Source organism: Oryctolagus cuniculus, chromosome 20 (assembly GCF_051225735.1).
Source record: "Oryctolagus cuniculus isolate XC-2025 breed Fujian yellow rabbit chromosome 20, ASM5122573v1, whole genome shotgun sequence".
NCBI classification, from domain to species: Eukaryota; Metazoa; Chordata; class Mammalia; order Lagomorpha; family Leporidae; genus Oryctolagus; species Oryctolagus cuniculus.
The window spans coordinates 13,113,445-13,136,669 of record NC_142886.1 but is presented as its reverse complement, the minus strand read 5'-3'; the positions used below and the strand labels follow the sequence as shown (position 1 = coordinate 13,136,669).

Here is a 23,225-nt window from a genome sequence, read left to right as displayed (position 1 = left end):
AAATAAATAAATAAATCTTTTTTTTTTTTTTTTTAAAGATTATTTCAAGATGTGATTTTTGAATACTTATTTTCTTGTAAATGGGAAAATCCAGGAATGGAACTTTACTTACTGTAGTTCTTCACATAGTTATTTTGAAAGCAATACATTTAATTAAATTAAAGGTGCCTGTTTTGTTAATATTACAATTTTTATTCTGTGACAGATCCTTTGCACTAAATATTATGTGAAGATTTGTTTTCCAAATGAAAAGTACCATGGTAAAAATAAACATAAGGATTAAAGGCAGAAAGCTGAAATCTTTAAGGACTGGGATGTATTTTTGTTCTTCTGAATCTTTTTGGTTTCTTTGGGAGGTAAATGTAGATGCTAAGCAAAAAATTTTAAGGTGATTCCTCTTCCTCCTTTCCATTATACAGTGGGGGGGGGACCCCAAATACACTGAATTTGAAATTTATGTTATAAAAAGGAATACTGGCACACGGTGAGCTCTTCAGTATTTGAAATAATAAATGAATAATTGGATGGACCCAGAATGCAGAGAAAATTTTTTAAAGAGTTTTTTTGGAAGACATAGTTGTTCCCTCTTCTCCTGTGTCCTACTTTTCTTTAGAATTTTTCTTACTCGGGAATCTTTTGTGCTGCTTTAGAACTTTCTTGAATTTTGAATTTTAATTCTTTGTCACCTTTTTTTATGTTTGTAGTGTCCATTAGAACAAGGGGAGAAAGCATTTTTTATTAATAAATACAGCTTTGTAATAATGTATTCAGCATTGAAAATATCTCAGAACTTACTTTAAGGGATGTAAAAGTTAGTGTAATACCTAAAAAAAAAAAAGCTTACTAAAAGAAGCATCTACCTGGGTTTGGCTGTGGAAAATCAGCTAGGTAAATATGTGAAGGTGTCTCTCCCCTTGTTTCATCATTCATGAACATTGATTAAATATCTGTCTCATGGTGCTTACCAGCCTGGCTGCCAGTGATTCCATAAAGCACCAGTGATCAAATAATTAATTTCTGTGTGCCTCAGATTCCATTAATGTGAGGGTTGAATGTATGTATGTGTCCCTTTGATAGTATGTGACACATGATAAATACAATATAAATGGTAGCTGTTACTGTGCAGCTACTTGATCCTGGTGATATAACAGTGATTAAGATAGAAACAGCCTTCAAAAAATTCATAATCTAGATAAGAGCCAGCCATGGCATAGATAATGGTTTAAACACAACCTTAGTGTACAGGCTTTACTTTTGTGTGGCGTGTTTACAGACTTAAAGAAGGTATCTAGTGCTTTAAATCTATTGTAGTAAATTTAAAGTATTCCCGAATCCCAGAGAATTTAGTATACTTCAGCTCTGGCCTTCAGGTTTCTTAAGGACTGACTGCCTCCAGCCGTTCTCAGACAGTGTCATTTACATGAGTGACTACGTACAAGATGACAGAACGTTCCTAGGAAATGGAACGAAAAGCTAAGAAAAGATTTGAAATCATATAATCATAAATCCATGTTTTTTTATGTCCATAAAACTAGATTAAATATTGCCTTACTAATAGATACAGTTTTAAAAAATATGTAAATGAAATACATGTATCTATTCTTATTGTAAAGTTGGTAGAATGTAGGTAAGGGTAAAAACTCAGGGTTCCCCTCAGTGACTGTGGTAGTGAGTCACTACCATCAGCTTGCTCCATTAATCATTCTTTTATTCTTTTAACATTTATTTATTTATTTCAAAGGTGGAGTTACAGAGGTAGACGTGGGAGGTGGGAGAGACAGAGTCTTCCATCCACTGGTTCACTCCCCAAATGGCCACAATGGCCAGAGCTGGGTCAGTCCGAAGCCAGAAGCCTGGAACTTCTTCCAGGTCTCTCATGTGGGTGCAGGGGCCCAAGCACTTGGGCCATCTTCTACTGCTTTCCCAGGCCATAGCAGAGAGCTGAACTGGAAGTGGAGCCAGCCGGGACTTGAACCAGCATCCATATGGGATGCCGGCACTGCAGGCAGCGGCTATACCTGCTACGCCACAGTGCTGGCCCTGCCACTAATCACTTTTTTTTTTTAATCGTTCTTAATATAATAGTTAAGTGTGTCTTTCAGAAACCCTTTTATCTTCCTTTACATAATTTATGAATATATTTGTTTAGCCTGATGCTAAGTATTTTAGATACATTATCTTATTTAGTCCTTTTTCCTTCAACTTTATATCTTGGTTATCTTTCACTATTAGTATGAGAGCTACTTCATCTCTTTTAACTACTCTCTGATATCCCTTAGCATGGGTGGGTGCACTGTAATTTAATCATTTTCAATTGATGGACATTGCCAACATTTTCTTTTCTTTTCTTTCTTTCTTTCTTTTTTTTTTTTTTTTTTTTTAAAGATTTCATTTATTTGAAAGGCAGAGGCAAGGAGAGAGAGAGAGAGAGGTCTATCTTCCATCCGCTGGTTCATTCCCCAGATGGCCACAATGGTCGGAGCTGCGCCGATCAGGAGCATCTTTTGGGTCTCACGCAAATATAGGGGCCCAAGCACTTGGGCCATCTTCCACTGCTTTCCCAGGCCATAGCAGAGAGCTGGATCAGAAGTGGAGCAGCCAGGACTCAAACCGGCCCCCATATGGGATGCCAGCACTGCAGTTGGCAGCTTTACCCTCTGTGCCACAGTGCTGGCCCTGATCCTCTTGGTTTTGGAGCCTATGACTGGACATTTCTATCAGACTAGCTCCGTGTTTCTCATAACCTGTGTCATCTTGCCAAGGCTGATCTACCTGTTTGAATCATCTCACTTCTATGTCTGAACCTTTTTTTTTATTTCTTCTGACCTATATTTTCTAATAATTTTGTTGCCTTTTTTTCCTTTTTCTTTCTGAGATTTATTCATTGGTAAGAAGGTTATGACATCTCCTGTGGCTTTTCTTGTTATAGATATTTAAATTTTGTTACCTTGTATTTTTTTTACAAAATTTACTTAAGCCTTAATAAGGTGAAAACATGAGCAAGCCTGCTACTACCATCTCCTCCCATACTCATTTCAGAGCTTAGAATTTCTTTCCCACTGATACTGTGGTTGAGTTCAGTAATCCAGTCGTGGAATTGGTTAAAGATGAAATCTGCCTAATAATTTATGATGAAGACTTCTGACATCAGATACAGTGTATTCTGTTTTAAGAGAACACATTGTTTTTTAAGGGGATTTAAATAGAAGTTTCCTAAATACATTCTAAATCATTTGACTCAGCAAAACTTTTTTTAAATGTCTAATGAAATTTTTAAAGATATTGGTGGAAAAAAGTTTGAGAACCTACACAAATGTATAAAGAACTATAATGATGTACTTTTTCTTTTTCACTGCCTAGAAACCACTGTCTGCATTTTGTGTGACTGCTTTTGTCTTGTTTCTGGTATACATATGTGTATGTTAATAAATGTGAGATTAGGGTGAAAGTACTCACTTTTAAAATATTTACAGCTATCTTTATTTTTTCCATCTAAGCATAAAGGAAGGTTGTTAGGATTTTGTGTGGCAGTGATGAGTATTAAATCTGATATTAGTGTTGAATGTTTAGCATAGTCTGTGGCTCTTAATAGTCTCCTAGATACTAGATTTGGTCAATTTGACCATTGTTTTACATCAAAACCTGTTTCCTCCACCCGCAAGGGATATGATTAATGTATCTATCAGAAAGGATGTTTTCTAAAACTTTTAGCATTTTTTTCTCAGACATTTTTACAAATTTATTGAGGAAATAATATGATTAAGGAAACTGTTAACACAAAGTTGTTGTAAAGGGTTAACTAAACATGTATACATTGTATTTAGTGAACATCTAAGTATTATTAGATTGCCATTAAATATTATTACATAATAATTTTAAAAGCTAAATTACATTGCATTATAAATGTCTCATGATTCCTCAATTTGGGACATTTGGATTGAATCTGATGCATCCCTATTACAAATAGTGTTGTGATTAATAGCCTTTATTTATGGTTCTTTAGCAAATTCTAAGTAGAATTAATTGGTGAAAACATATATAAAATGAGTGTTCAATACTCTTGTCTTGATCTTCTAGACAGTTTGAACTAGTTTATACTTGTTAACAGTATTTGAGAGTGTCTTTTTTTAAACTTTTATCATCGTTAAAGTTTGTTTTTAACTTGTTATGCTGGCATTTTGATAAGTGTATTAGGATTCTTTTTATTGCAGGAGACAATAATGATGCAAGCCAGGTTAAGAGGGGAAGACGCAGTTACTGGGTTATACCAGACTAGCTTTGATTTAATGTAGAATCTCAACTGAGAACTGTAATTCTGAACTTTCTCTTGAATATTACTTGGCTTATGTACTCTGCTCTTTTTGCATATGACTTTATTTTTTTTTTTAGCGATTGATTTATTTATTTGAAAGAGTTACACAGAGGAGAGGCAGAGAGAGAGAGAGAGGTCTTCCATCCTATGGTTCACTCCCAAATTGGCCGCAATGGCCAGAGCTGCGGAGATCCGAAGCCAGGAGCCAGGAGCTTCTTCCAGGTCTCCCATGCGGGTGTAGGGGACCAAGGACTTGCCATCTTCTACTGCTTTCCCAGGGCATAGCAGAGAGCCGGATTGGAAGTGGAGCAGCCGGGTCTCGAACTAGTGCCCATATGGGATGCCCGCGCTTCAGGCCATGGCGTTAACCCCTCTGTGCCACAGCACCAGCCCCTGCATATGACTTTATTCTCCCACTGACGGGCTGACAGGCTATAGGTATGGAAGGTGGAAGTGGCATCCCCATATCTGCATTGATACAGTTTCTGTTCAAAAAATATGAAAAGATACTCCTTCTCTTTGAGTGACCATATATCAGTTTCTTGGGAAAACCCCAGCTTGTACTGTTTGGACTATTAGTAACCATGTGAATGGAGTCCCATGATTACATGAATCAAATGTTTTATTGTAGATTATCTGCTTGTCTTATAGATCATTCATTATCATATCTCATGTACAGGACTGTAGATTAGTGATGACATTATATATAATAAATGGGGTGTGGGCTTTGGTCACAATGACCTGGATTCATAGTCTACAGAGTTTGCTACCAAGCATGGTTTCTGCAACTGTTCTTGCCATGACTTTTGAGAAGCTTAAAGTCTCTTCTACTAAAGATTAGGGTTTTCCTTTCATCTCTTTAAAAAATAGATAGTAATGGCTAAGAAGATAGGCTGTATTAGCTATGTGGTCTTAAATAAGTTGCTTATTTCCTCATCTATGCATTGATATGATAGAATGAGATATAACCCATGAGAAACACTCAGAACAGTTCTTGGTAGAAAGTAAGGGCTTAATTAAATATGTTATCCTTATATTTGTATTATATTTATTAAGTTTTCAAAAGAGTTTCACTCCCTTGAAGACACATGATATTAAGAATCACTGAAGCTTTCTTTAGGACAATCTGACAAAGTCTGATATCCTTTAGGCTGAGCCTCTAGTGAGTCTAAAAGACAGAAGTAAAACAGTAGGTGTTGCTTTACCTTTACTTTGGTTTTGGCCATAAATATCTGGCATTTGCAAATTAAATGAAGATATGATTTTTCATATAGATGTTTTATTTGAAGAAATTATTTTGCATAGTGATAACAGTAAAGGAAGAAAACATTCTCAAGGTATTTGCATCTTGTAGAAGATGTGAAATTAAGAATATCTGTGCTATTTTGGTATGAAGAATCTCATTAAATGCCTTCTAACTTATTAGCAGAGGAAAGTTGAAAATTGCTTTTATAGGTAGCAGTTAAGATATGTAAATGGATTGTAATAACAAGCCAATAGTCAGTGCCTTCATGATGAATAGAGAAAGGGATGTTTTTGAAAATCCTGTGAATGAGTTGATTTCTTTCAAAAAATTTCTCCAACTTTTGACCATGACTTTAGCATTTAAGGACTGTGGCTTATGACAGATTATTGTACATTTATTTATTTAACAGGAATTTGTATCTTATATATTGACCTCCGCACTGAATTCCTGTTGGTCAGTCCACAGTTGAATATTCATCCACATCCCACACTGGAGTACATGGGTTCAATACATGGCTCCTGCTCTTGACTGCAGCTTCCTATTAATGCAACCTTGGGAGGTAGCTATGATGACTCAAGTAATTAGGTTCCTGCCATCCATGTGGGAGACCTGGACTGAGTTTGGAAAGTGAATCAGCAAATGGGAGTTCCTTCTTTCTATACTACTCGAATAAGTAATTGAAAAAAAAATTTTTTTAGAAAATGCAACTCTTTTTCTTTTGGTGATCATTTAGTACCAATTTAGTCATAAATGCCATCTCAAACACAGAAGACTTGTCATAGAATATAGAAGTGTGTAGAGATGGTTTAGGCGATAAGGAGTATACTCATTTCTATTTTTTATGTTGCCATGAAAATGAAAACATAATTTTAAAGTTCTCATAGAGTGTATCTTCAGAACTGCTTTAGTCAACACAGCTCTGCCATGTTGTAATTCCAACTTAATACTCTTCATGGTAACATGAAATAGGATGGGTTGTGTTAGGTGGAGGATAGCCTTTCCTTGGTCATCATTTCCAGAATCATCATGGTCAGAGTTTAGAACTAAATAGAAGAAAAAAGTCTGTATGATTTCTGTGTGTGTATCTTCGTTGTCATATGTGTGATTTTTTTCCCATTATAAAGGTATAAAATATCTTTCATTATATTTAAGCAAATAGTTGTTGGAAAGACAGATTCTTCCAATACACACAGAAAATTTAATCATTGACTGTCTTAACTTCTAGTCTCAGATCTGTTACTGTTTGAGAGCATATAATGGAAACTGAAAGAAAAGGATTTTCGGGAAAACTAGTTCAGAGCATATGGACCAGGCTGGAGACAGTGATCAGAGAATCTCAGTCTCTGTGAGAGGGTGAGGCTGGGACAGAGACCTGAAAGAGGTTGAAGAGCAAGAGGTGTCTGGGGAGCCCTTTAGTGTGAAGGCCCAGAGTCTGCCTGGTGTCTGAAAAACAGGAAGGAGATGCTGTGGTTAGAGCAGAGTGAGCAAAGAAGGGAGCATGGGAGTAAATGGATCAGAAGCGAATGGGTCCAGATCATGGAGGCCCTGTGGTAAGTAGACACTGGCTTTTAAAGACTGGTCAGTTCCACAGGAGAGGAGCCATTTGGGGAGGCAGAAAAAAGCAGAAACAAAATGATGCTTGAAGTTTTTCACATAATTTAACCAAGCCATACATTATTGTGCTTTTGAGTAACTGCAGTGTGGCTGAGGATAGAGAGATGGGCAGTTAACTAGGAAAGTGGGTGTTTGCTCTTAAAGTGATTAGCTTCTGTCCTATATTTGGGAATTTTTTAAGATTTTATTTATTTATCTGAGAGAGTTAGAGATGTTGAGACAGAGGTCCTCCATTCACTGATTCACTCCCCAATTGGCTGCAACGGCTGGAGCTGTGCTGATCCGAAGGCAGGAGCCAGGAGCTTCTTCTAGGTCTCCCACGCGGGTGCAGGGGCCCAAAGATTTGGGACATCTTCCACTGCTTTCCCAGGCCATAGCAGAGAGCGGGATCAGAAGTGGAGCAGCCAGGACTTGAACTGGTGCCCATATGGGATGCCGGCACTGCAGGCAGCGGCTTTACCTGTTACACCACAACGCTGGCCCTGATGGGATTTTTAAGAAGGACACAGTACCAGAATTTTTGGGTTTTGGAAGGATCTGTATGGTGGTAATTTGAGAAATTAAAGTAACAGCGATTAATCAATCAACCAGCGGTTCCCAAACCTCGGTTTGTCTCACGTGTACCTTGGGAGTTTTTAAAAGCTCAAAATTGGAGGCCCTGACCTAGAGCTACTCAGAATTTACAAAGGTGGAACCCAGGAACCAGGAATTTGAAATGTTGAATGTCTCCAAAAGAATTATAATGTAGCTAGACCAACGTTTGAGAATGTAGTATTAGGAAGCTATTTTAGTAGACTGAACGGAGGCCATCTGAAGTCCTCAGGAAGCTGTTCTGTTCACTGCTCTGTTTCTAGTACCTAGCACAGTGCCTGGTACCTGATAGATGTTCAATAAATATAACTTGAGGGAAGGAGCCATTCATACTGTTCTGGCATTCAAGGAGGCCACTCCCCATGTATGGGAGTCTTTGGGCTCTCTAAATGAACTAATACATAGAAGACCCTTAGTACGGTATCCAACCCATAGTAAATCTCAGTAGACCTTCACGGGAGAAAATCTTCATCTTTTCTTTCAGATACTCTGGGTGCTTTGAAACTCTACGTGTCTTCAAAACTGACTCCTTCCTAGCCAGACTTCCTGAAGCTGGTGTGCAGACTGCTTTTACTTTTGGGTTACTCACCATTTAAGGAATATCCAGTAAAAGAGAAGAGTGACAATTAGTGATCCACCGTATAGCATATTTAGATGATTATTTTATCCACAAAATATGTAACAAAATAGTTTGAATGATAGTTCAAAACTTTACAAAATAGGAGAGAATTTAGTTTTTAATATTAAAGCCAAAAGTTTATTCCAAAATGATAGGAAAAGGTTAATTTAGAAAGATTTTGGCTTTCTCCCTCTCTGCTTCTGCCTCTCTAACTCTGCTTTTCAAATAAATAAATAAATCTTAAAAATTAGAAGCAAAAAGAAAAGTGGGAGGGGGCTGGCATCGTAGCATAGTGGATAAAGCCCCAGCCTGCAGTGCTGGCATCCTATAGGGGCGCCGGTTTGAGTCCTGGTGGCTCCACTTCCGATACAATTCTCTGCTATGGCCCAAGTCATTGGGTCCTCCTGCATCCATGTGGGAGACCCAGAAGAAGCTCCTGGCTTCTGACTTCAGATTGGCTCAGCTATGGCCATTGTGGCCTTCTGGGGAGTGAACCAGTGGATGGAAGACCTCTCTGTCTTTCTGCCTCTGCTTCTGCCTCTCTGTAACTCTGCCTTTCAAATAAATAAAGAAGTCTTGAAAAATAGACACAAAGATTTTGTGTAACTACATAGTACGTAGATTACTTATCACTAAAATAAATTCCAGGTGGTTTATATGGTTTAATAAACTAGATGCAGGTAGAATATGGTATTTATTAAGTCTTTGGAAGAATGCTAATAGGGAATAAAATACTAGAAGAAATCTCAGAGGAAAAGATGCCACTGTCATGCTAGATCTGGAAGACAGATTCCTACTTAAAATCCAATCAGGCTCAGAAATTAGTCAACCTGAAGACAATACATCATTATATTATGTGCATTATCTTTAGGTGTAGGTCTAAAAAGATTTTCTTATTTTACTTTTAACTGATAAATAAAAATTGTACATATTTATGATATATCTACCATGTAGTATATCGATAAAATGCTTTTAAATTTTTTAAGGCTTTATCTTATTTGAAAGACAGTTACAGAGAGAGAGCTTCCATCCACGGGTTCACTCTCCAGATGGCCACAACGGCTGGAACTGTACTGATTCAAAGCCAGGAGTTTCCTCTGGTTCTCCCACGTGAGTGCAGGGGCCCAAGGACTTGGGCCATCTTCTATTGCTTTCCCAAGCACATTACCAGGGAGCTGGATCAGAAGTGGAACAGCCAGGACTTAAGTTGGCATCCACCTAGGATGCCAGTGCTGCAAGTTTGGGCTTTAACTTGCTGTGTCACGGTGCTGGCCCCTGTTTTTAATTTTTTAAAATTCAGCCTTCATTCCTTAATTTGGCCTACTGTAAGTTAGAATGACTGAAAATGACTGCAAACAAAACACAAGTTTTTTGATTGCCCAGATGTTGAGCAAATAAAATACCAAAAAAGTGCATGTTCAAATAGCTGCTGTGTATAAAGTCTAGTGGGAGAATATGGAGTAAACTTGAATTACCATCCTATGATTCTTTTACCATAATGCTGGCATTATCCTTTTCAGGTTTGCCTTGCTTTGAAGAGCTGGTGAACAGTGAGTCAAAGAGTGTTGATCACTACTGTAGGTACCTTTCAGTTAGGATTTGGGATTTACTGCCAGACTCCAGGAAGGAACCTGGCTATCAGTCCCTCTGAATAGCTTAGGGGCAAGTCCTGAAGTCCAAACCCAGCCTCCATAATTTCTCTTTCATGTCTTTGGATTTGTAAAGTTAACAAGTTTTCAACTTTGTAATAATAGCATGCACCATGAATATTTGTCTTAGCAATGGAGATGGGTTTCTGAGAGGCAGCCATAGTTTGTGTGTTTGTGTGGACGCAAGAGCCAGTCTGCTTGAGTTGGAATGCAGGTTCTGCCATGTATTAGCTGTGTAACTTTGGTGAACTCTTCAATCAGGGTCATTATCTTTAACATGGTAGTGATAAAAGCAAGTTAACCGAAGACTTTAGACCACTTCTGTATACATTCTTTTTTTTTTTTTTTTTTTTTTTTGACAGGCAGAGTGGACAGTGAGAGAGAGAGAGAGAAAGGTCTTCCTTTTGCCGTTGGTTCACTCTCCAATGGCCGCCGCGCTGCGGCCGGCGCACTGCACTGATCCAATGGCAGGAGCCAGGTGCTTTTCCTGGTCTCCCATGGGGTGCAGGGCCCAAGCACCTGAGCCATCCTCCACTGCACTCCCTGGCCACAGCAGAGAGCTGGCCTGGAAGAGGGGCAACCGGGACAGAATCCGGTGCCCCAACCAGGACTAGAACCCGGTGTGCCGGCACCGCTAGGCGGAGGATTAGCCTAGTGAGCCGCGGCGCCAGCCACTTCTGTATACATTCTAAATATCATGCAAAGTTGTTTGGATTTAAAGGTGCAGAAGAAATTCCCAGCTAAAGAGTGAACGTGAACATTTCTTTGCATTTTCCTAGGGCCTGAGACTTTAAGAAGTACAAGGCAGTTAAAACAAATACAGTTCTCACCGTTTGACAAAAATTAATAAAGTTCCTGATATGTCACAGAGTGAATAGGGAAATGGATATATAAATTGTTGGACTGGCAGAGTCAAACTGGGTACAAAGGCTATTATGTATTTAATAGCATATCTTCTTGAGTATATCATTAAATTTCCTTAGAACGTATGTCCTGTAAGAATACTGACAAGAAGACAAAAACAACCAAACAAAAAGAACTTGTGCTTAAAAAGGCCAGAAAGGGTTCTCACCAAATAATAGGGTTGAGGGATTTTAAAGAATTTATACATTAATTAATAAATCTGGTCATATGCTAACATTTTGGATAGTTATGATTTAATTTAATTTATTAATGTCAAAGGAATGTTAACAGATGTGTTTGTATAGTTAGGAGAGAGCAAAATAGATGACTTAAAATGTCTACAGTTATTTTGTATTCATAATCTAAAGAGTAATGGGCATTGTCTGTAAAACATCTGTTGCTTAATTCATGAATGTTGTACACAAGAAGCTTAATAAGACAGTGACTCAGAATTATTTTTGTAAATATATTTCCTTTGCAGAATGATTTCAAGATATAATTGTTTGATCCAGTGATGTACATTAAAAAAAAAATAGGCATGCAGAAACTACAATACTAGAAAGATGGAGATATTTTGCTAGTGTGCTCACAAATTAGTTCTAAAATTATAAGCAAGCTATTCAAAACATTGACTATTCAAGTGAAATAATGCCGTTTACAGGTGTGTTAGTGACAGAATTTCACTTGATCTGTACTTAAGAACATTTGATAATTTGGAGAAATTGTTTCCTTATTTGTATACTGAAAATCTGCTTACTTCCTTCTGGTTAACACATCTTCCATTGCGTAGTATAAATCGTCTAGGATTCATCTCTGAGACCTAGCCCCCATGCCCCACAGCAGTGATTCTGGTCAATACTGTAATTCTGTGATGTGTGCCTGATAAAGAGGTTTCCTGTGAGTAAACAAGAATGTGGGCACCTCAGATCTGAAACTAAGAACTCTGGGAACTTTAGCTTTAAGCTTGGGATTCTTTTTTAAAGGTTCTCCAGCCCTGTTTTAGTTATTTTATTTTTTTGTTTTTATTTGAAAGAGTTAACAGAGAGAAATAGAGATAGAGGGAGAAAGAGAGGTCTTCTATTTGCTGGTTCACTCCCCAAATGGCTGCAATGGCCGGAGCTGAGCCAATCCAAAGCCAGGAGACAGGAACTTCTTCTGAATCTCCCACATGGATGCAGGGGCCCAAGGACTTGGGCCATTGTCTGCTGTTTTCCCAGGTGCATTAGCAGGGAGCTGGATCAGAAGTGGAGCAGCCAGGACTTGAACCAGTGCCCATACTTGATGCCAGCACTGCAGGCCGGAATTTTAACCTACTGCATCATAGCACCAGCCCCCGGAGTTGTTTTAAGAGCTCTCACAGTCTCATGTGGAGACTTTCATACAAATTTCTTTTTTAAACCTTCGTTATAAAGTCACTGATTGTTTTGTCTAGATTGATGATGTAATAAAGGACCTAATTCTTTAAATCACCTTCTTCATCTAAGTTTTGTCAGCCTACCACTCATTTCCTGAAGCATTTTTCCGCTCAAATTATTTTTTTTTTTTTTTTTTTTTGACAGGCAGAGTGGACAGTGAGAGAGACAGAGAGAAAGGTCTTCCTTTGCCGTTGGTTCACCCTCCAATGGCCGCCGCAGCCAGCGCGCTGCGGCCGGCGCACCGCGCCGATCCGATGGCAGGAGCCAGGAGCCAGGTGCTTTTCCTGGTCTCCCATGGGGTGCAGGGCCCAAGCACCTGGGCCATCCTCCACTGTACTCCCTGGCCACAGCAGAGGGCTGGCCTGGAAGAGGGGCAACCGGGACAGAATCCGGCGCCCCAACCGGGACTAGAACCCGGTGTGCCGGCGCCGCTAGGCGGAGGATTAGCCTAGTGAGCTGCGGCGCCGGCCCGCTCAAATTATTTTTACATGCTGCACTACCAGCTTAAATATGCAGTACTGTCTTTAAAATGTTTTATTCCACCTCACATATATAATGAATTTGTCTTAGAAACTTACCGCCACACCTTGGACAGTCATTACTATCCTCAAGTTTCTGGACAATGTAACTATTTCAAGTGGTATGGAAACATTCTGTTATGGTAAGCTTGATCAGATATTGTTTATAAGCACATAGTAGGTGTTATAAGTGTTCCTGTTATCGAAATTTTTATTTGGATAGTCACTTGTTGGTGGCTCTGATTAATTCAGGGGGAAAAAAAGGACAGTAAGTCTGATAAATCATTGATAAAAATGGTACACTAGGACTAATTGTGGCATAAGGCCATTGATTTATCACTCCTTTTTCAGTATTTCTTGAACCAGATTCATATCTGTTTCCACAGCCATCACTGCCTTTCACACACCACTTGAAGAGGTAGTAAAAACAAGGCAAACAGTATCTGTTAGGGCCAATAGGAAATGTTGCATGGAACTCCAGTAGATATATATGTAAAACAGATTTTTAAAACTGATAATTGGGACCAGCACTGTGGTGTAGTAAGGTTAAGCCTCCGCCCGCAGTGCTGGCTTCCCATGTGGGCACTGGTTCGTGTCCCAGCTGCTCCAATTCCCATCCAGCTCCCTGCCGATGGCCTGGGAAAGCAGTGAAAGATGGCTCAGGTACTTGGACGCCCGTACCTGTGTGGGAGACCTAGAAGAAGCTCCTGGCTTTGGATCAGCACAGCTCTGGCCATTGTGGCCTGTTTGGAAAGTGAATCAGCAGATGGAAGACCTTGCTCTCTGTCCCTTCCTATGTCTGTGGCTCTGCCTCTCAAATAAGTGAATCTTAAATAAATAAATACAACTTTGATATTCATTTTAAATTAAAATTTTAAACATTTACAATCAAAATGATGAGACAGTTCTAATGCAACTAAATATAAAATTGTAGACTGTTGACGTTATTGCATTTTTATGTAGCCTCAGCTTCTGATTTATTTGGTTTTTCTGTTTACAGTATTGAGAAAATCCTGATTCTCATAGTTACAAGTTTTTAATAGCTTGCCTTAAATCTCAATGTTCTCAAGTAAAATTGCTCTGCATGCTTAAATTGAAATTTTTGTATCAGACTTCATTTAGTATATCATGTTTATATTCTATATTAAAAAATAAAAGTCATATAACCACACAAACTTGATTAAATGCAAAAACTACAGTATTGCTGTTATCATAATAAAACTGTTACGGTATTCTCTTGTTTCTATACCATATTCCAAAAGCATATGCTGAGAACCCTTCCTGATACTTGAGAACATTGCTTCTAAGGACCTTTTGGCTCTGCAGATCATTTGGAGGGAGGAGAGATTTGAGGTGAAGGCAGTTATGTGCTTCATCCATGGGATGTAAAGAGAATTAAGTGAAATAATGCTAGTAACGGTCTAAGCACAATGATGAATGCTCAATAAATCACAATGGCAGTTTTCAACATTGAACAGGATTGAGTTGAGGGGCATAGAAAATCAGCTGAATATTTGAGGTGGAAGCAGCACTGTGGAAGAGCAAACTTTGGAATAAGAAAACATTTGGGTTCAAATTCTGTCTGCTACAAAGTGGCTACCTTTTTTTTTTTTTTTTTTTTTTTGAGAGGTAGAGACACAGAGAAAGATTTTCCTTCTGTTGTTCAGCCCCCAACTGACCGCGTTGGCCAGAGCAGCGCCGATCCAAAGGTGGGTGCCAAGTGCCTCTTCCCAGTCTCCCACGGGGGTGCAGGGACCATCTTCTACTGCTTTCCCAGGCCACAGCAGAGAGCTGGATTAAAGAGGAGCAGCCGGGACTAGAACTGGCGCCCATATGGGATGCTGGCACTGCAGGTGGAGGATTTAACCCACTGCGCCACAGCACCGGACCCAAGTGGCTACTTTTAAGCTGAGCGATTTCTGTTTCCTCATTTATAAAATTGAGTTACTCTTTAGCCTATTTATAAGCTCTTAAGTGACATCTAGGTGCCTAGTACAAGGTAGTGTTTGGCACTGAGCAGGCTTTGATAAACAACAGCCATTAAAGAAGTATCTTGGGGGTAGTGTTGCACTTCTGCTCCATCTCCCTGCTAATGGCCTGGGAAAGAGGCAGTGGATGGCCCAAGTGCTTGGGTCCCTGCACCCTTGTGGAAGACCTGGAAGAAGCTCTTGGCTCCTGGCTCCAGCCTGGCCCATCCCTGGTTGTTGGAGCCATATGGGGAGTGAACCAGTGAACCAGGAATGGTAGTTTATCATAGCCGCTACTATAAATTTCCATAGCTTTTAGTCAGTATGGCTCATGAGGTTGGGTGTAGAAGATGGGAAAGTACTGGTTTCACAAGAAAGGAGTCAAAAATCAGTTTGTGGTAATTGCTGTTCTATTTGTTTCATGACTGTTTTCAAGTTATGTACAACTTCAGGTAGTTTATCTAGACTTAATCATGTTTCTCTATATTGAGACTACTTTTGAATGGCTATGACATACAGCCTTAGATATACAGACTGCTTTAAGTTTTTAGCTAATTATAAAAATATCCTCTCCAATTTGACATGTCCGACAGGAAACTCCTGCCTTGGACAGGTTTAAAGCATGATCATGGACTTCTTGAGAGAGTTCCTTACGTTTGTAGTATAGCTGTGTTTAAAAAAAAAAAAGTTTATCTACTAGGCAAATTTCCCATAGTTTAAGTGCATTGTACCTTCTAATCCTTCTATGATAAGCAGAAAAATGTGAAATAAGTTTTATTCTAGCTAAGGCAGTCTAATTTATATACCCCCCCCCCCCTTTTTTTTTTTGGTTAAGTAGGATAAGTTCTGAACGTCGAAAAGAAAAGTCTAGAGATGCAGCCAGATCTCGGCGGAGCAAAGAGTCTGAAGTTTTTTATGAGCTTGCTCATCAGTTGCCACTCCCCCATAATGTGAGTTCACATCTTGATAAGGCTTCTGTTATGAGGCTTACCATCAGTTACCTGCGTGTGAGGAAACTTCTGGATGCTGGTGAGTTGTTTTACAAGGGTCTGAAAATTAGAAGTCATTAGAAGTAATTGGAAATTATTTTTAGAATTGCTTTTAGAAGGTGGTCACAAAATTTTTATTTTTTAAACCTTATCATGTTGTGATATGCACACTGCTTAAAATTTTCAGTAATTCATACTATTTTACCAGCTTTTTTTTTCTCTCCCCCATTTTATTTGAAGGGCAGAAAGTCAGAGATCCTCCATCCACTTAGTTGACTCCAGAAATCCTACAACAGCCAGAGATGGACCAGATGGAAGCCAGGAACTGGAACTCAGTCTGGGTCTCCTGCATGAGTAGGAGGGATCCATGTATTTCGGCCATAACCTGCTACCTCCCAGGTTGCACATTAGCAGGAAACTGGATTGGAGGTGGAGCTGGGACTTGAACCAAGATGTGGAATGCAGATGCCCTAAGTGGTGTCTTAATCAGTGTGCCAAAAGCCCACCCCCATTTTATTCTGTTTAAAATAATCCTCCTCTTTATCTTGTTTATCCTCTTAAAACATTCTTAATTCTTCCTCAATATGACATCCATTTTGTTACCTGCTTTTAAAGGTTCATTCAGGAAGTTTTAAGATTTTGGGGGGCTGGCACTGGTATAGCAGGTGAAGCCACCACCTGTAGCGCCGTGTCCCATATGGGTACCTGTTCAATTCTTGGCATCTCCACTTTGGATCCAGCTCCCTGCTAATGCACCTGGGAAAGCAGCAGATGGCCCATGTCTTTGGGTCCCTGCACCTATGTGGGAGACCCAGATGAAACTCTTGGTTCCTGACTTCGGCCTGGTCCAGCCCTGGCTGTTGCGGCCATTGGGGGAGTGAACCAGTGAATGGAAGGCTTCTGTTTCTCTCTGCCTCTGCTTCTTTTTTTTAAAACATTTTTCCTACCATTGCCTTGCTTTCCTTTCTATGTATCTTCCTTTTAAAACACAACCCTTATTTGTTCTTCAGTGGTTGCCTTACTGCATTATTCTAATTTATCATGAAAAGCAGCTGGCAGGTCTAATTATAGTCTTCCTATTCTCTGGTCCTGATTGTTTTTTGATAAAATGAGAGTGATGGGGAAAAATTAAAAATACAGAAAAAATTGATGCTGTGTACGGTAGTATAACTTTTTAACTATTTTCCTTTTCTTACACCCTGTTTAGGTGATTTGGATATTGAAGATGAAATGAAGGCACAGATGAACTGTTTTTATTTGAAAGCCCTGGATGGTTTTGTTATGGTTCTCACAGATGATGGTGACATGATTTACATTTCTGATAATGTGAACAAATACATGGGATTAACTCAGGTAGAATACCCACACATTAAGAGCCCTTCTATATGTTTTTGATTTTATTATATAGATCTAATTTTTCAAAATGTGTTTACAGTTTGAACTGACTGGACACAGTGTTTTTGATTTTACCCATCCGTGTGACCATGAGGAAATGAGAGAAATGCTTACACACAGAAATGGTGAGAAGAAAAGTCTATCGTTTGACTTACTGTGATAGATGGTTTTACTTATCCAGATACTGTTACTAATTTTTACATTTTGATAGTATACTAACCTAAGGCAAAATGTACTTTCATGTTCAAGTTTAATAAAATGTTAATGATTCTTTGTTACCATGGTTATTCTTTTTTTTTTAGAAATTTCATGAAAATAAGGCCAAGCTAATTCCATAAATAATTACACACACACATATAGATGAAATCGAAAAATAAAATACAAATCTGACTAGTGATTTATAAGTTGAAGAACAACTTTAAGACAAGGAGAAGTCATAATACAAATGGCAGATAATAGGATTTTAGGCTTTTTAAAGTTGAGGTGCCAGTTTGGGTCCCAGCTTTCTCAAGGTCCAAGGGGAAAAGGAAGTCCACTAGAATTTTAATAGCATAACTGCTCAGTTGACTTCTCAGGTTGTTCCCAAGGATTTGACACTGTACAGTTAATTACAAAGTTATATTATGGATGCCCACACATTAACACAAAAAGAAGTAAGGTTTTTAATCATAGGAATGACTTGTTAACAATAACAAAATGTTTCAAGATATTTGGAAAGTACCTCTTGAATTACCAAAACTTAACAATTAAAGAAAGTTTTCCCAGACTTGTGCCTTCTGAAGAGTGTACTGCTGTAATTGAATTTTTGTTTCCTGACTGAAAGTTACCATAATGAAAAATTGTTTTTGTACTCTGGGAGTTCTTTGCTGCTCTCCAATTGAAGTGCTAAGTTTGTTTTCTTCTTGTAGAAAAGCCTTAGTTGATAGTACCTTTTGAATAACGTTTAAAGTGTTTTTCATCTCAGTAGCAGCAAATCTTGGCAGAGAGGATATTCTGTGCCGGGACCTGGTTCCCTGCATTTTCACATGCACTAAGGCCTTTATTCCCCTCTGCAGTCCTGTGAAGTTCCTGCTCTCATTTCTGTTTGCTGAGGGACCTGAGGCACAGAGTTACTAACTTACTCACCATGATTTGGTTAGTAAATGGCAGAGCTTGGTTGAACTTGGGTAGACTGGCTCCATAGTTGACACTTGCTAGTATAGTAGCTGCTCTTCACGTTTATTTATTTTTTAAGATTCATTTATTTATTGGAAAGGCAGAGTTACAGAGAAGCAGAGGTGGAGAGACAGATGTCTTCCATCCTCTTGTTCACTCTCCCAATGGCCACAACTGCCCGAGCTGAGCCAATCCAGAGCCAGGAGCTATTTTGGGTCTCCCATGCCATCTTCCACTTAGGCCATCTTCCACTGCTTTCCCAGGCCACAGCAGAGAGCTGGATATGAAGTGGAGCAGCTGGGGCTCAAACTGGCACCCATATGGGATGCCGACACCGTGGGCAGTGGCTTTACCCACTACACCACAGTGCTGGCCTCTATTTTTAAAGATTTTATTTGTTGGGAAGGCATAGTTATAGATAGAGAGGGAGAGACAGAGAAAGAGAGGTCTTATATATGCTAATTAACTCCCCAAATGATCACAACAGCCAAGGCTGGGCCTATTGGAACCAGGAGCTGGGAGTCTCATCTGGTTCTCCCACATGGTTGGCAGAGACCCAAGCACTTGGGCCATCTGTTGTTGCCTTTCCAGGCCATAGCAGAGAGCTGGATGGGAAGCAGAGCAGCCAGGATTTGAACTGGGTGGGTCATATGGGATGCTAGGATCTCAGGCAGCAGTTTAACCTGCTGCACCACAGTGCCAGCCCCTCTTTTCATATTTTTGAACTCTCACTACTTCCCACTGTGTCTGTAGGAGCCGTCTCAAGGTTTTCAATTTCATAGTGTATTTTTACTGTGAATTGGAAAAAAAATGCATCCTTTTTAGAGTTCTGTGCAAACAAAGAGTACACTGTGGGCAAGGACTAGGTAGGCGGTCTGTCAGTATAATGCATGAGCTCTAGTGTTTACACTTGAGGTTTGTATTGACTGCTCAGTGCTTCCCTGGGGCTAGACAAATGGATTGATATCAGGGAGTCTTCTTTTGATTTGGCAATGATGTTAATGCATTATTCTAAACCAGATATATATATCTACTAATGCACTTGAAATGTATATTTTAAACCAAATGTCCTTTTTAAAGCACACTGTTTTTCAAATCATAGATAATGTAGATAATGATTTTTTGACGTTTTGTTGGGAAACTAAAAATGGAGACTTTAACTTTTAGAAGTGAAGCACTGTTGCAAAGCATTACTTTTTTTTTTTTTTTAAGATTATTTATTTAGGGGGTAGTTCTGTGGCACATAAGGTTAAGCCTTCGCCTATGGTGCTGGCATCCCATATGGGTGCCAGTTCTGGTCCCAGCTGCTCCTCTTCCAATCTAGCTCTCTGCTGTGGCTTGGGAAAGCAGTGGAGGATGGCCCAGTGCTTGGGCCCCTGCACCCACGTGGGAGACCCAGAGGAGGACCATGGCTCCTGGCTTCAGATTGGATCAGCTCAGCTCCAGCCATTGCTGCCATTTGGGGAGTGAACCAGTGGATGGAAGATGTTTCTCTCTGTCTCTGCCTCTCTTTAAGTCTGTAACTCTACCTCAAAATAAATAGTTTTTTAGAAAATATTTATTTATTTGAAAGGTAGAGAGAGAAAGGTCTGGTTCACTCCCCAGATGGCTGCAATGGCTGGAGCTGCACTGATCTGAAGCCAGGAGCTTCTTCCAGGTCTCCCACACTGTTGCAGGGGCCCAAGCACTTGGGCCATCTTCCGATGACCTCCCAGGCCATAGCAGAGAGCGGGATCAGAAGTGGAGCAGCCAGGACTTGAACTGGCGTCCATATAGGATGCTATCACTGCAGGTGACCGCTTTATCCACTGTGCCACAGTGCCAACCCCATGAAGCATTACAGTTAGATAGTTGAGAACCAGTGTTGTGTTTATAGAAATGGTACTATTTTTCTTGCACTTAGATTTTGAAAGTGTGCTTTAGGATTAATAAATTATGAAGTATGACTTATTTTTAGAGTTGAAAATTTGGTTTTCATAAAATATTTTTTCCATTAGGAAAATGATAGCACTGTTCAGTTACCTTGGTCTTGAAATTCATCTGACCACTCCCATTCAGTGGTCTTGCGTTTTGTAAGGTCTCTTTTTTTATTCAAGCTCAGGTTTAAAGGGCTGAAAATAACCCGCATAGAATCTGCATGTGGATCTCTGCTACCACCACTTCATCTGTCACCACCAGTCCCCCTAACCACTCCTACATCTTCACTTAAACCAGTATGGTTTTTTTAGGATGGGCAAATCTAGTCCTCATTTAAATAAACCCAAGTAATTTCCATCAGCTCCAGGACTGCCCTGGCTCTTAATTCCATTAAATGAGAGTGGGAACTCAAACTCCTCCTCCTCAAGAGCCCAGTATTTCTATCTAATCATGCCTAAACCAATTAATTTCTTGGGTTTTTTCCTACTTGGCAGTGTTCTTTCAATGTGCTACCTTAAAATCTCCAGGTGTCTTGAATAGCTCCTCCCTTCTTTCCATTACTTTTTGAGTTTGTATAGATAGTGCCTCTTCATTTGTCTGTTGACACCCTTCTTTCCATGCCTACCACTGGTGCTGGATCAGCCCCTCATTACCACGTTCTAACACATTCTACTGCTGCTAAGTTAATTGTCCCTAAGTCCCTGACTCTGCTTCCCAACTCAGAGTTTTTTTAAATGGCCATGTTTTATATTTAGATTGAGCTCATTTGGATGTTTATAGCCCAAACTTTCCCTCTCTTTTTATCTTATTCTTTTACATGTAGTTTATACTGCAGACAAACAATATTGTTCCCCTAAACACTTGCTATTTTTTTTGCCTCTATGTCTTGAGTATGTACTTTGCACTATTTTGTTCTTGTTGATTTTACTGCATTTAACTTCTTCATGAAAAGCAACGTGTCTTCATCTCTGTATCACCTACAGTACATGGTCTTGAGTAATGAGTATATTTCTGTATATTTTGAACCAGACTGACTAATGAAGATAAGAAATCAAGGTGCTTCTCTGCTTACTCACTTGAGTATAATTTCATTTTAGTTGTATGAGGTTTGGAATGGGAATTAGAGTGACTTGAATTTATTTACTTCTGCTTTTGTTTTATTTCTGTAGCTTTTGACAAAGTCATTCAGTCTGGTTTGTATGTGTAATATTTTTTTCTGAGCTTTTTTTTTATTATAACAAAGTAAAAATAATTTCTTGCCTGCTTCATAGGATGATTTAAGAAAAATAAACTGTAGAAATGCTATTTGCCATTAAAAAAAAGGTTGCTATTTTTAAAGTTCTATAAATACCTGGAGTGCTTATTAGTAATTGAGCCAACACATTTAGTAATAGATAGAAGAGCTTGCTGAAGTTCCTTTTTGGGACATACTTGTGCACTGGTAGTACCACTATAGGGAAACATTTGTATCTTTCCTCCTGGTTTGACTGGCTTTACTGGCTTGAACCGCTAAGTGCTATCCAGGTACATCCTCTCCTCCTGCTGACTCGGAATCACTGCAGCCTCGTAAATAGGAGTGGGCTGTCTGACCTTGTGGATGTGGGAGAGTGGGTTACAGGGTGCTGACTTTGAACAGAACAGCATCTCGGTAACAAATTGCACATTCAGTTACATTTTGAAACTATTATTTCGTGTTTTCATTAGGTCCTGTGAAAAAAGGAAAAGAACAAAACACACAGCGAAGCTTCTTTCTCAGAATGAAGTGTACTCTGACTAGCCGGGGGAGAACCATGAACATAAAGTCTGCCACCTGGAAGGTAAGAAGAAAGGCTGTGTGAGTGATGATGCACTTGATCTACAGACATGTGTTTAGATCACATTACAGTTGTGAGGCAAATTTACCAATGTTCCTTGATGTTTGCAGATTTAGCTTGTTGGTTTTTTCCACCACTGCAAATGGAAATGAATGCCTTGTTTTCTTCATACATAGGTACTTCACTGTACAGGCCATATTCATGTATATGATACCAACAGTAACCAGTCCCAGTGCGGATATAAGAAACCTCCCATGACATGCTTGGTGCTGATTTGTGAACCCATTCCTCATCCATCAAATATTGAAATTCCTTTAGACAGCAAGACGTTTCTCAGTCGACACAGCCTGGATATGAAATTTTCTTACTGTGATGAAAGGTAATTAGATATAAAATGGATTTGAAAACTTTAAGCAGTCTTCACTAATATAAGACTGAATGGTAGGTTGTGTGCTTTCACTAAGCTCAATACAATAACATATCCTGGAACCCAGAAGTATTAGATTAACTGTAAATTAACTTAGCCACATGTATAAATACTTACTGTACACTATGAACACTGCTCTACCAGGTACTGTACAGAAATTAAGATGAAGGCTTTCTTTTAGGGACTGTGCTTATTCAAGTGGAGACAATAAATACATCTCAAAGATAAACAGTGCATGTTGTGAAGAAAGACTATTTTTGGTTACAAGCTAGTAAGCAGTCTTTAGTCACCTCCTAATCCTACATATTTTCCCTGAGCAACTTCAGTCCTGCCCATGGTTTCCATCGCTATCTCTCAAATTCACTTTTGTAGCTACTTTTATTTCATTGCCAACATGGTATATCTGATACCCTTCTGTATCACAAATTAAGTAACTGAAGTGCACCACTGGTGCCTCCAAAATAGCATCCTAATAAGCTGCTTGTCCTCCTGTAATTCTGTGGTGGTTAAAACACCACTGCCATCACATGACTGGCAAAACTTGGGAAGTGGTTCGTATCATTTCTTTTGCCTTCACTGTCTACACTCATTTGATCTCCGAATTCCATAAATTTAGGTAACACCGCTTGATTCAGTCCCTCCTTTTCACCCTCCCATAGCTGCCACTGAATTCTTTATCTGTTACCTTTGCTTG

The 23,225-nt window shown here is 39.2% G+C and overlaps 1 protein-coding gene across 2 annotated transcripts in view; it reads left to right on the top strand.

Annotated features, from left to right (window-relative positions):
• HIF1A (hypoxia inducible factor 1 subunit alpha) overlaps positions 1 to 23,225 on the top strand; it is a 45,224-nt gene that overhangs the window by 5,770 nt on the left and 16,229 nt on the right. The window contains exons 2-6 of one of the 2 annotated variants that reach the window (XM_051825943.3): positions 15,670 to 15,863; positions 17,031 to 17,176; positions 17,259 to 17,343; positions 21,995 to 22,107; positions 22,281 to 22,483. In XM_051825943.3, the coding sequence (XP_051681903.2) occupies positions 15,670 to 15,863; positions 17,031 to 17,176; positions 17,259 to 17,343; positions 21,995 to 22,107; positions 22,281 to 22,483 (741 nt within the window). 2 annotated transcript variants of the gene reach the window in all.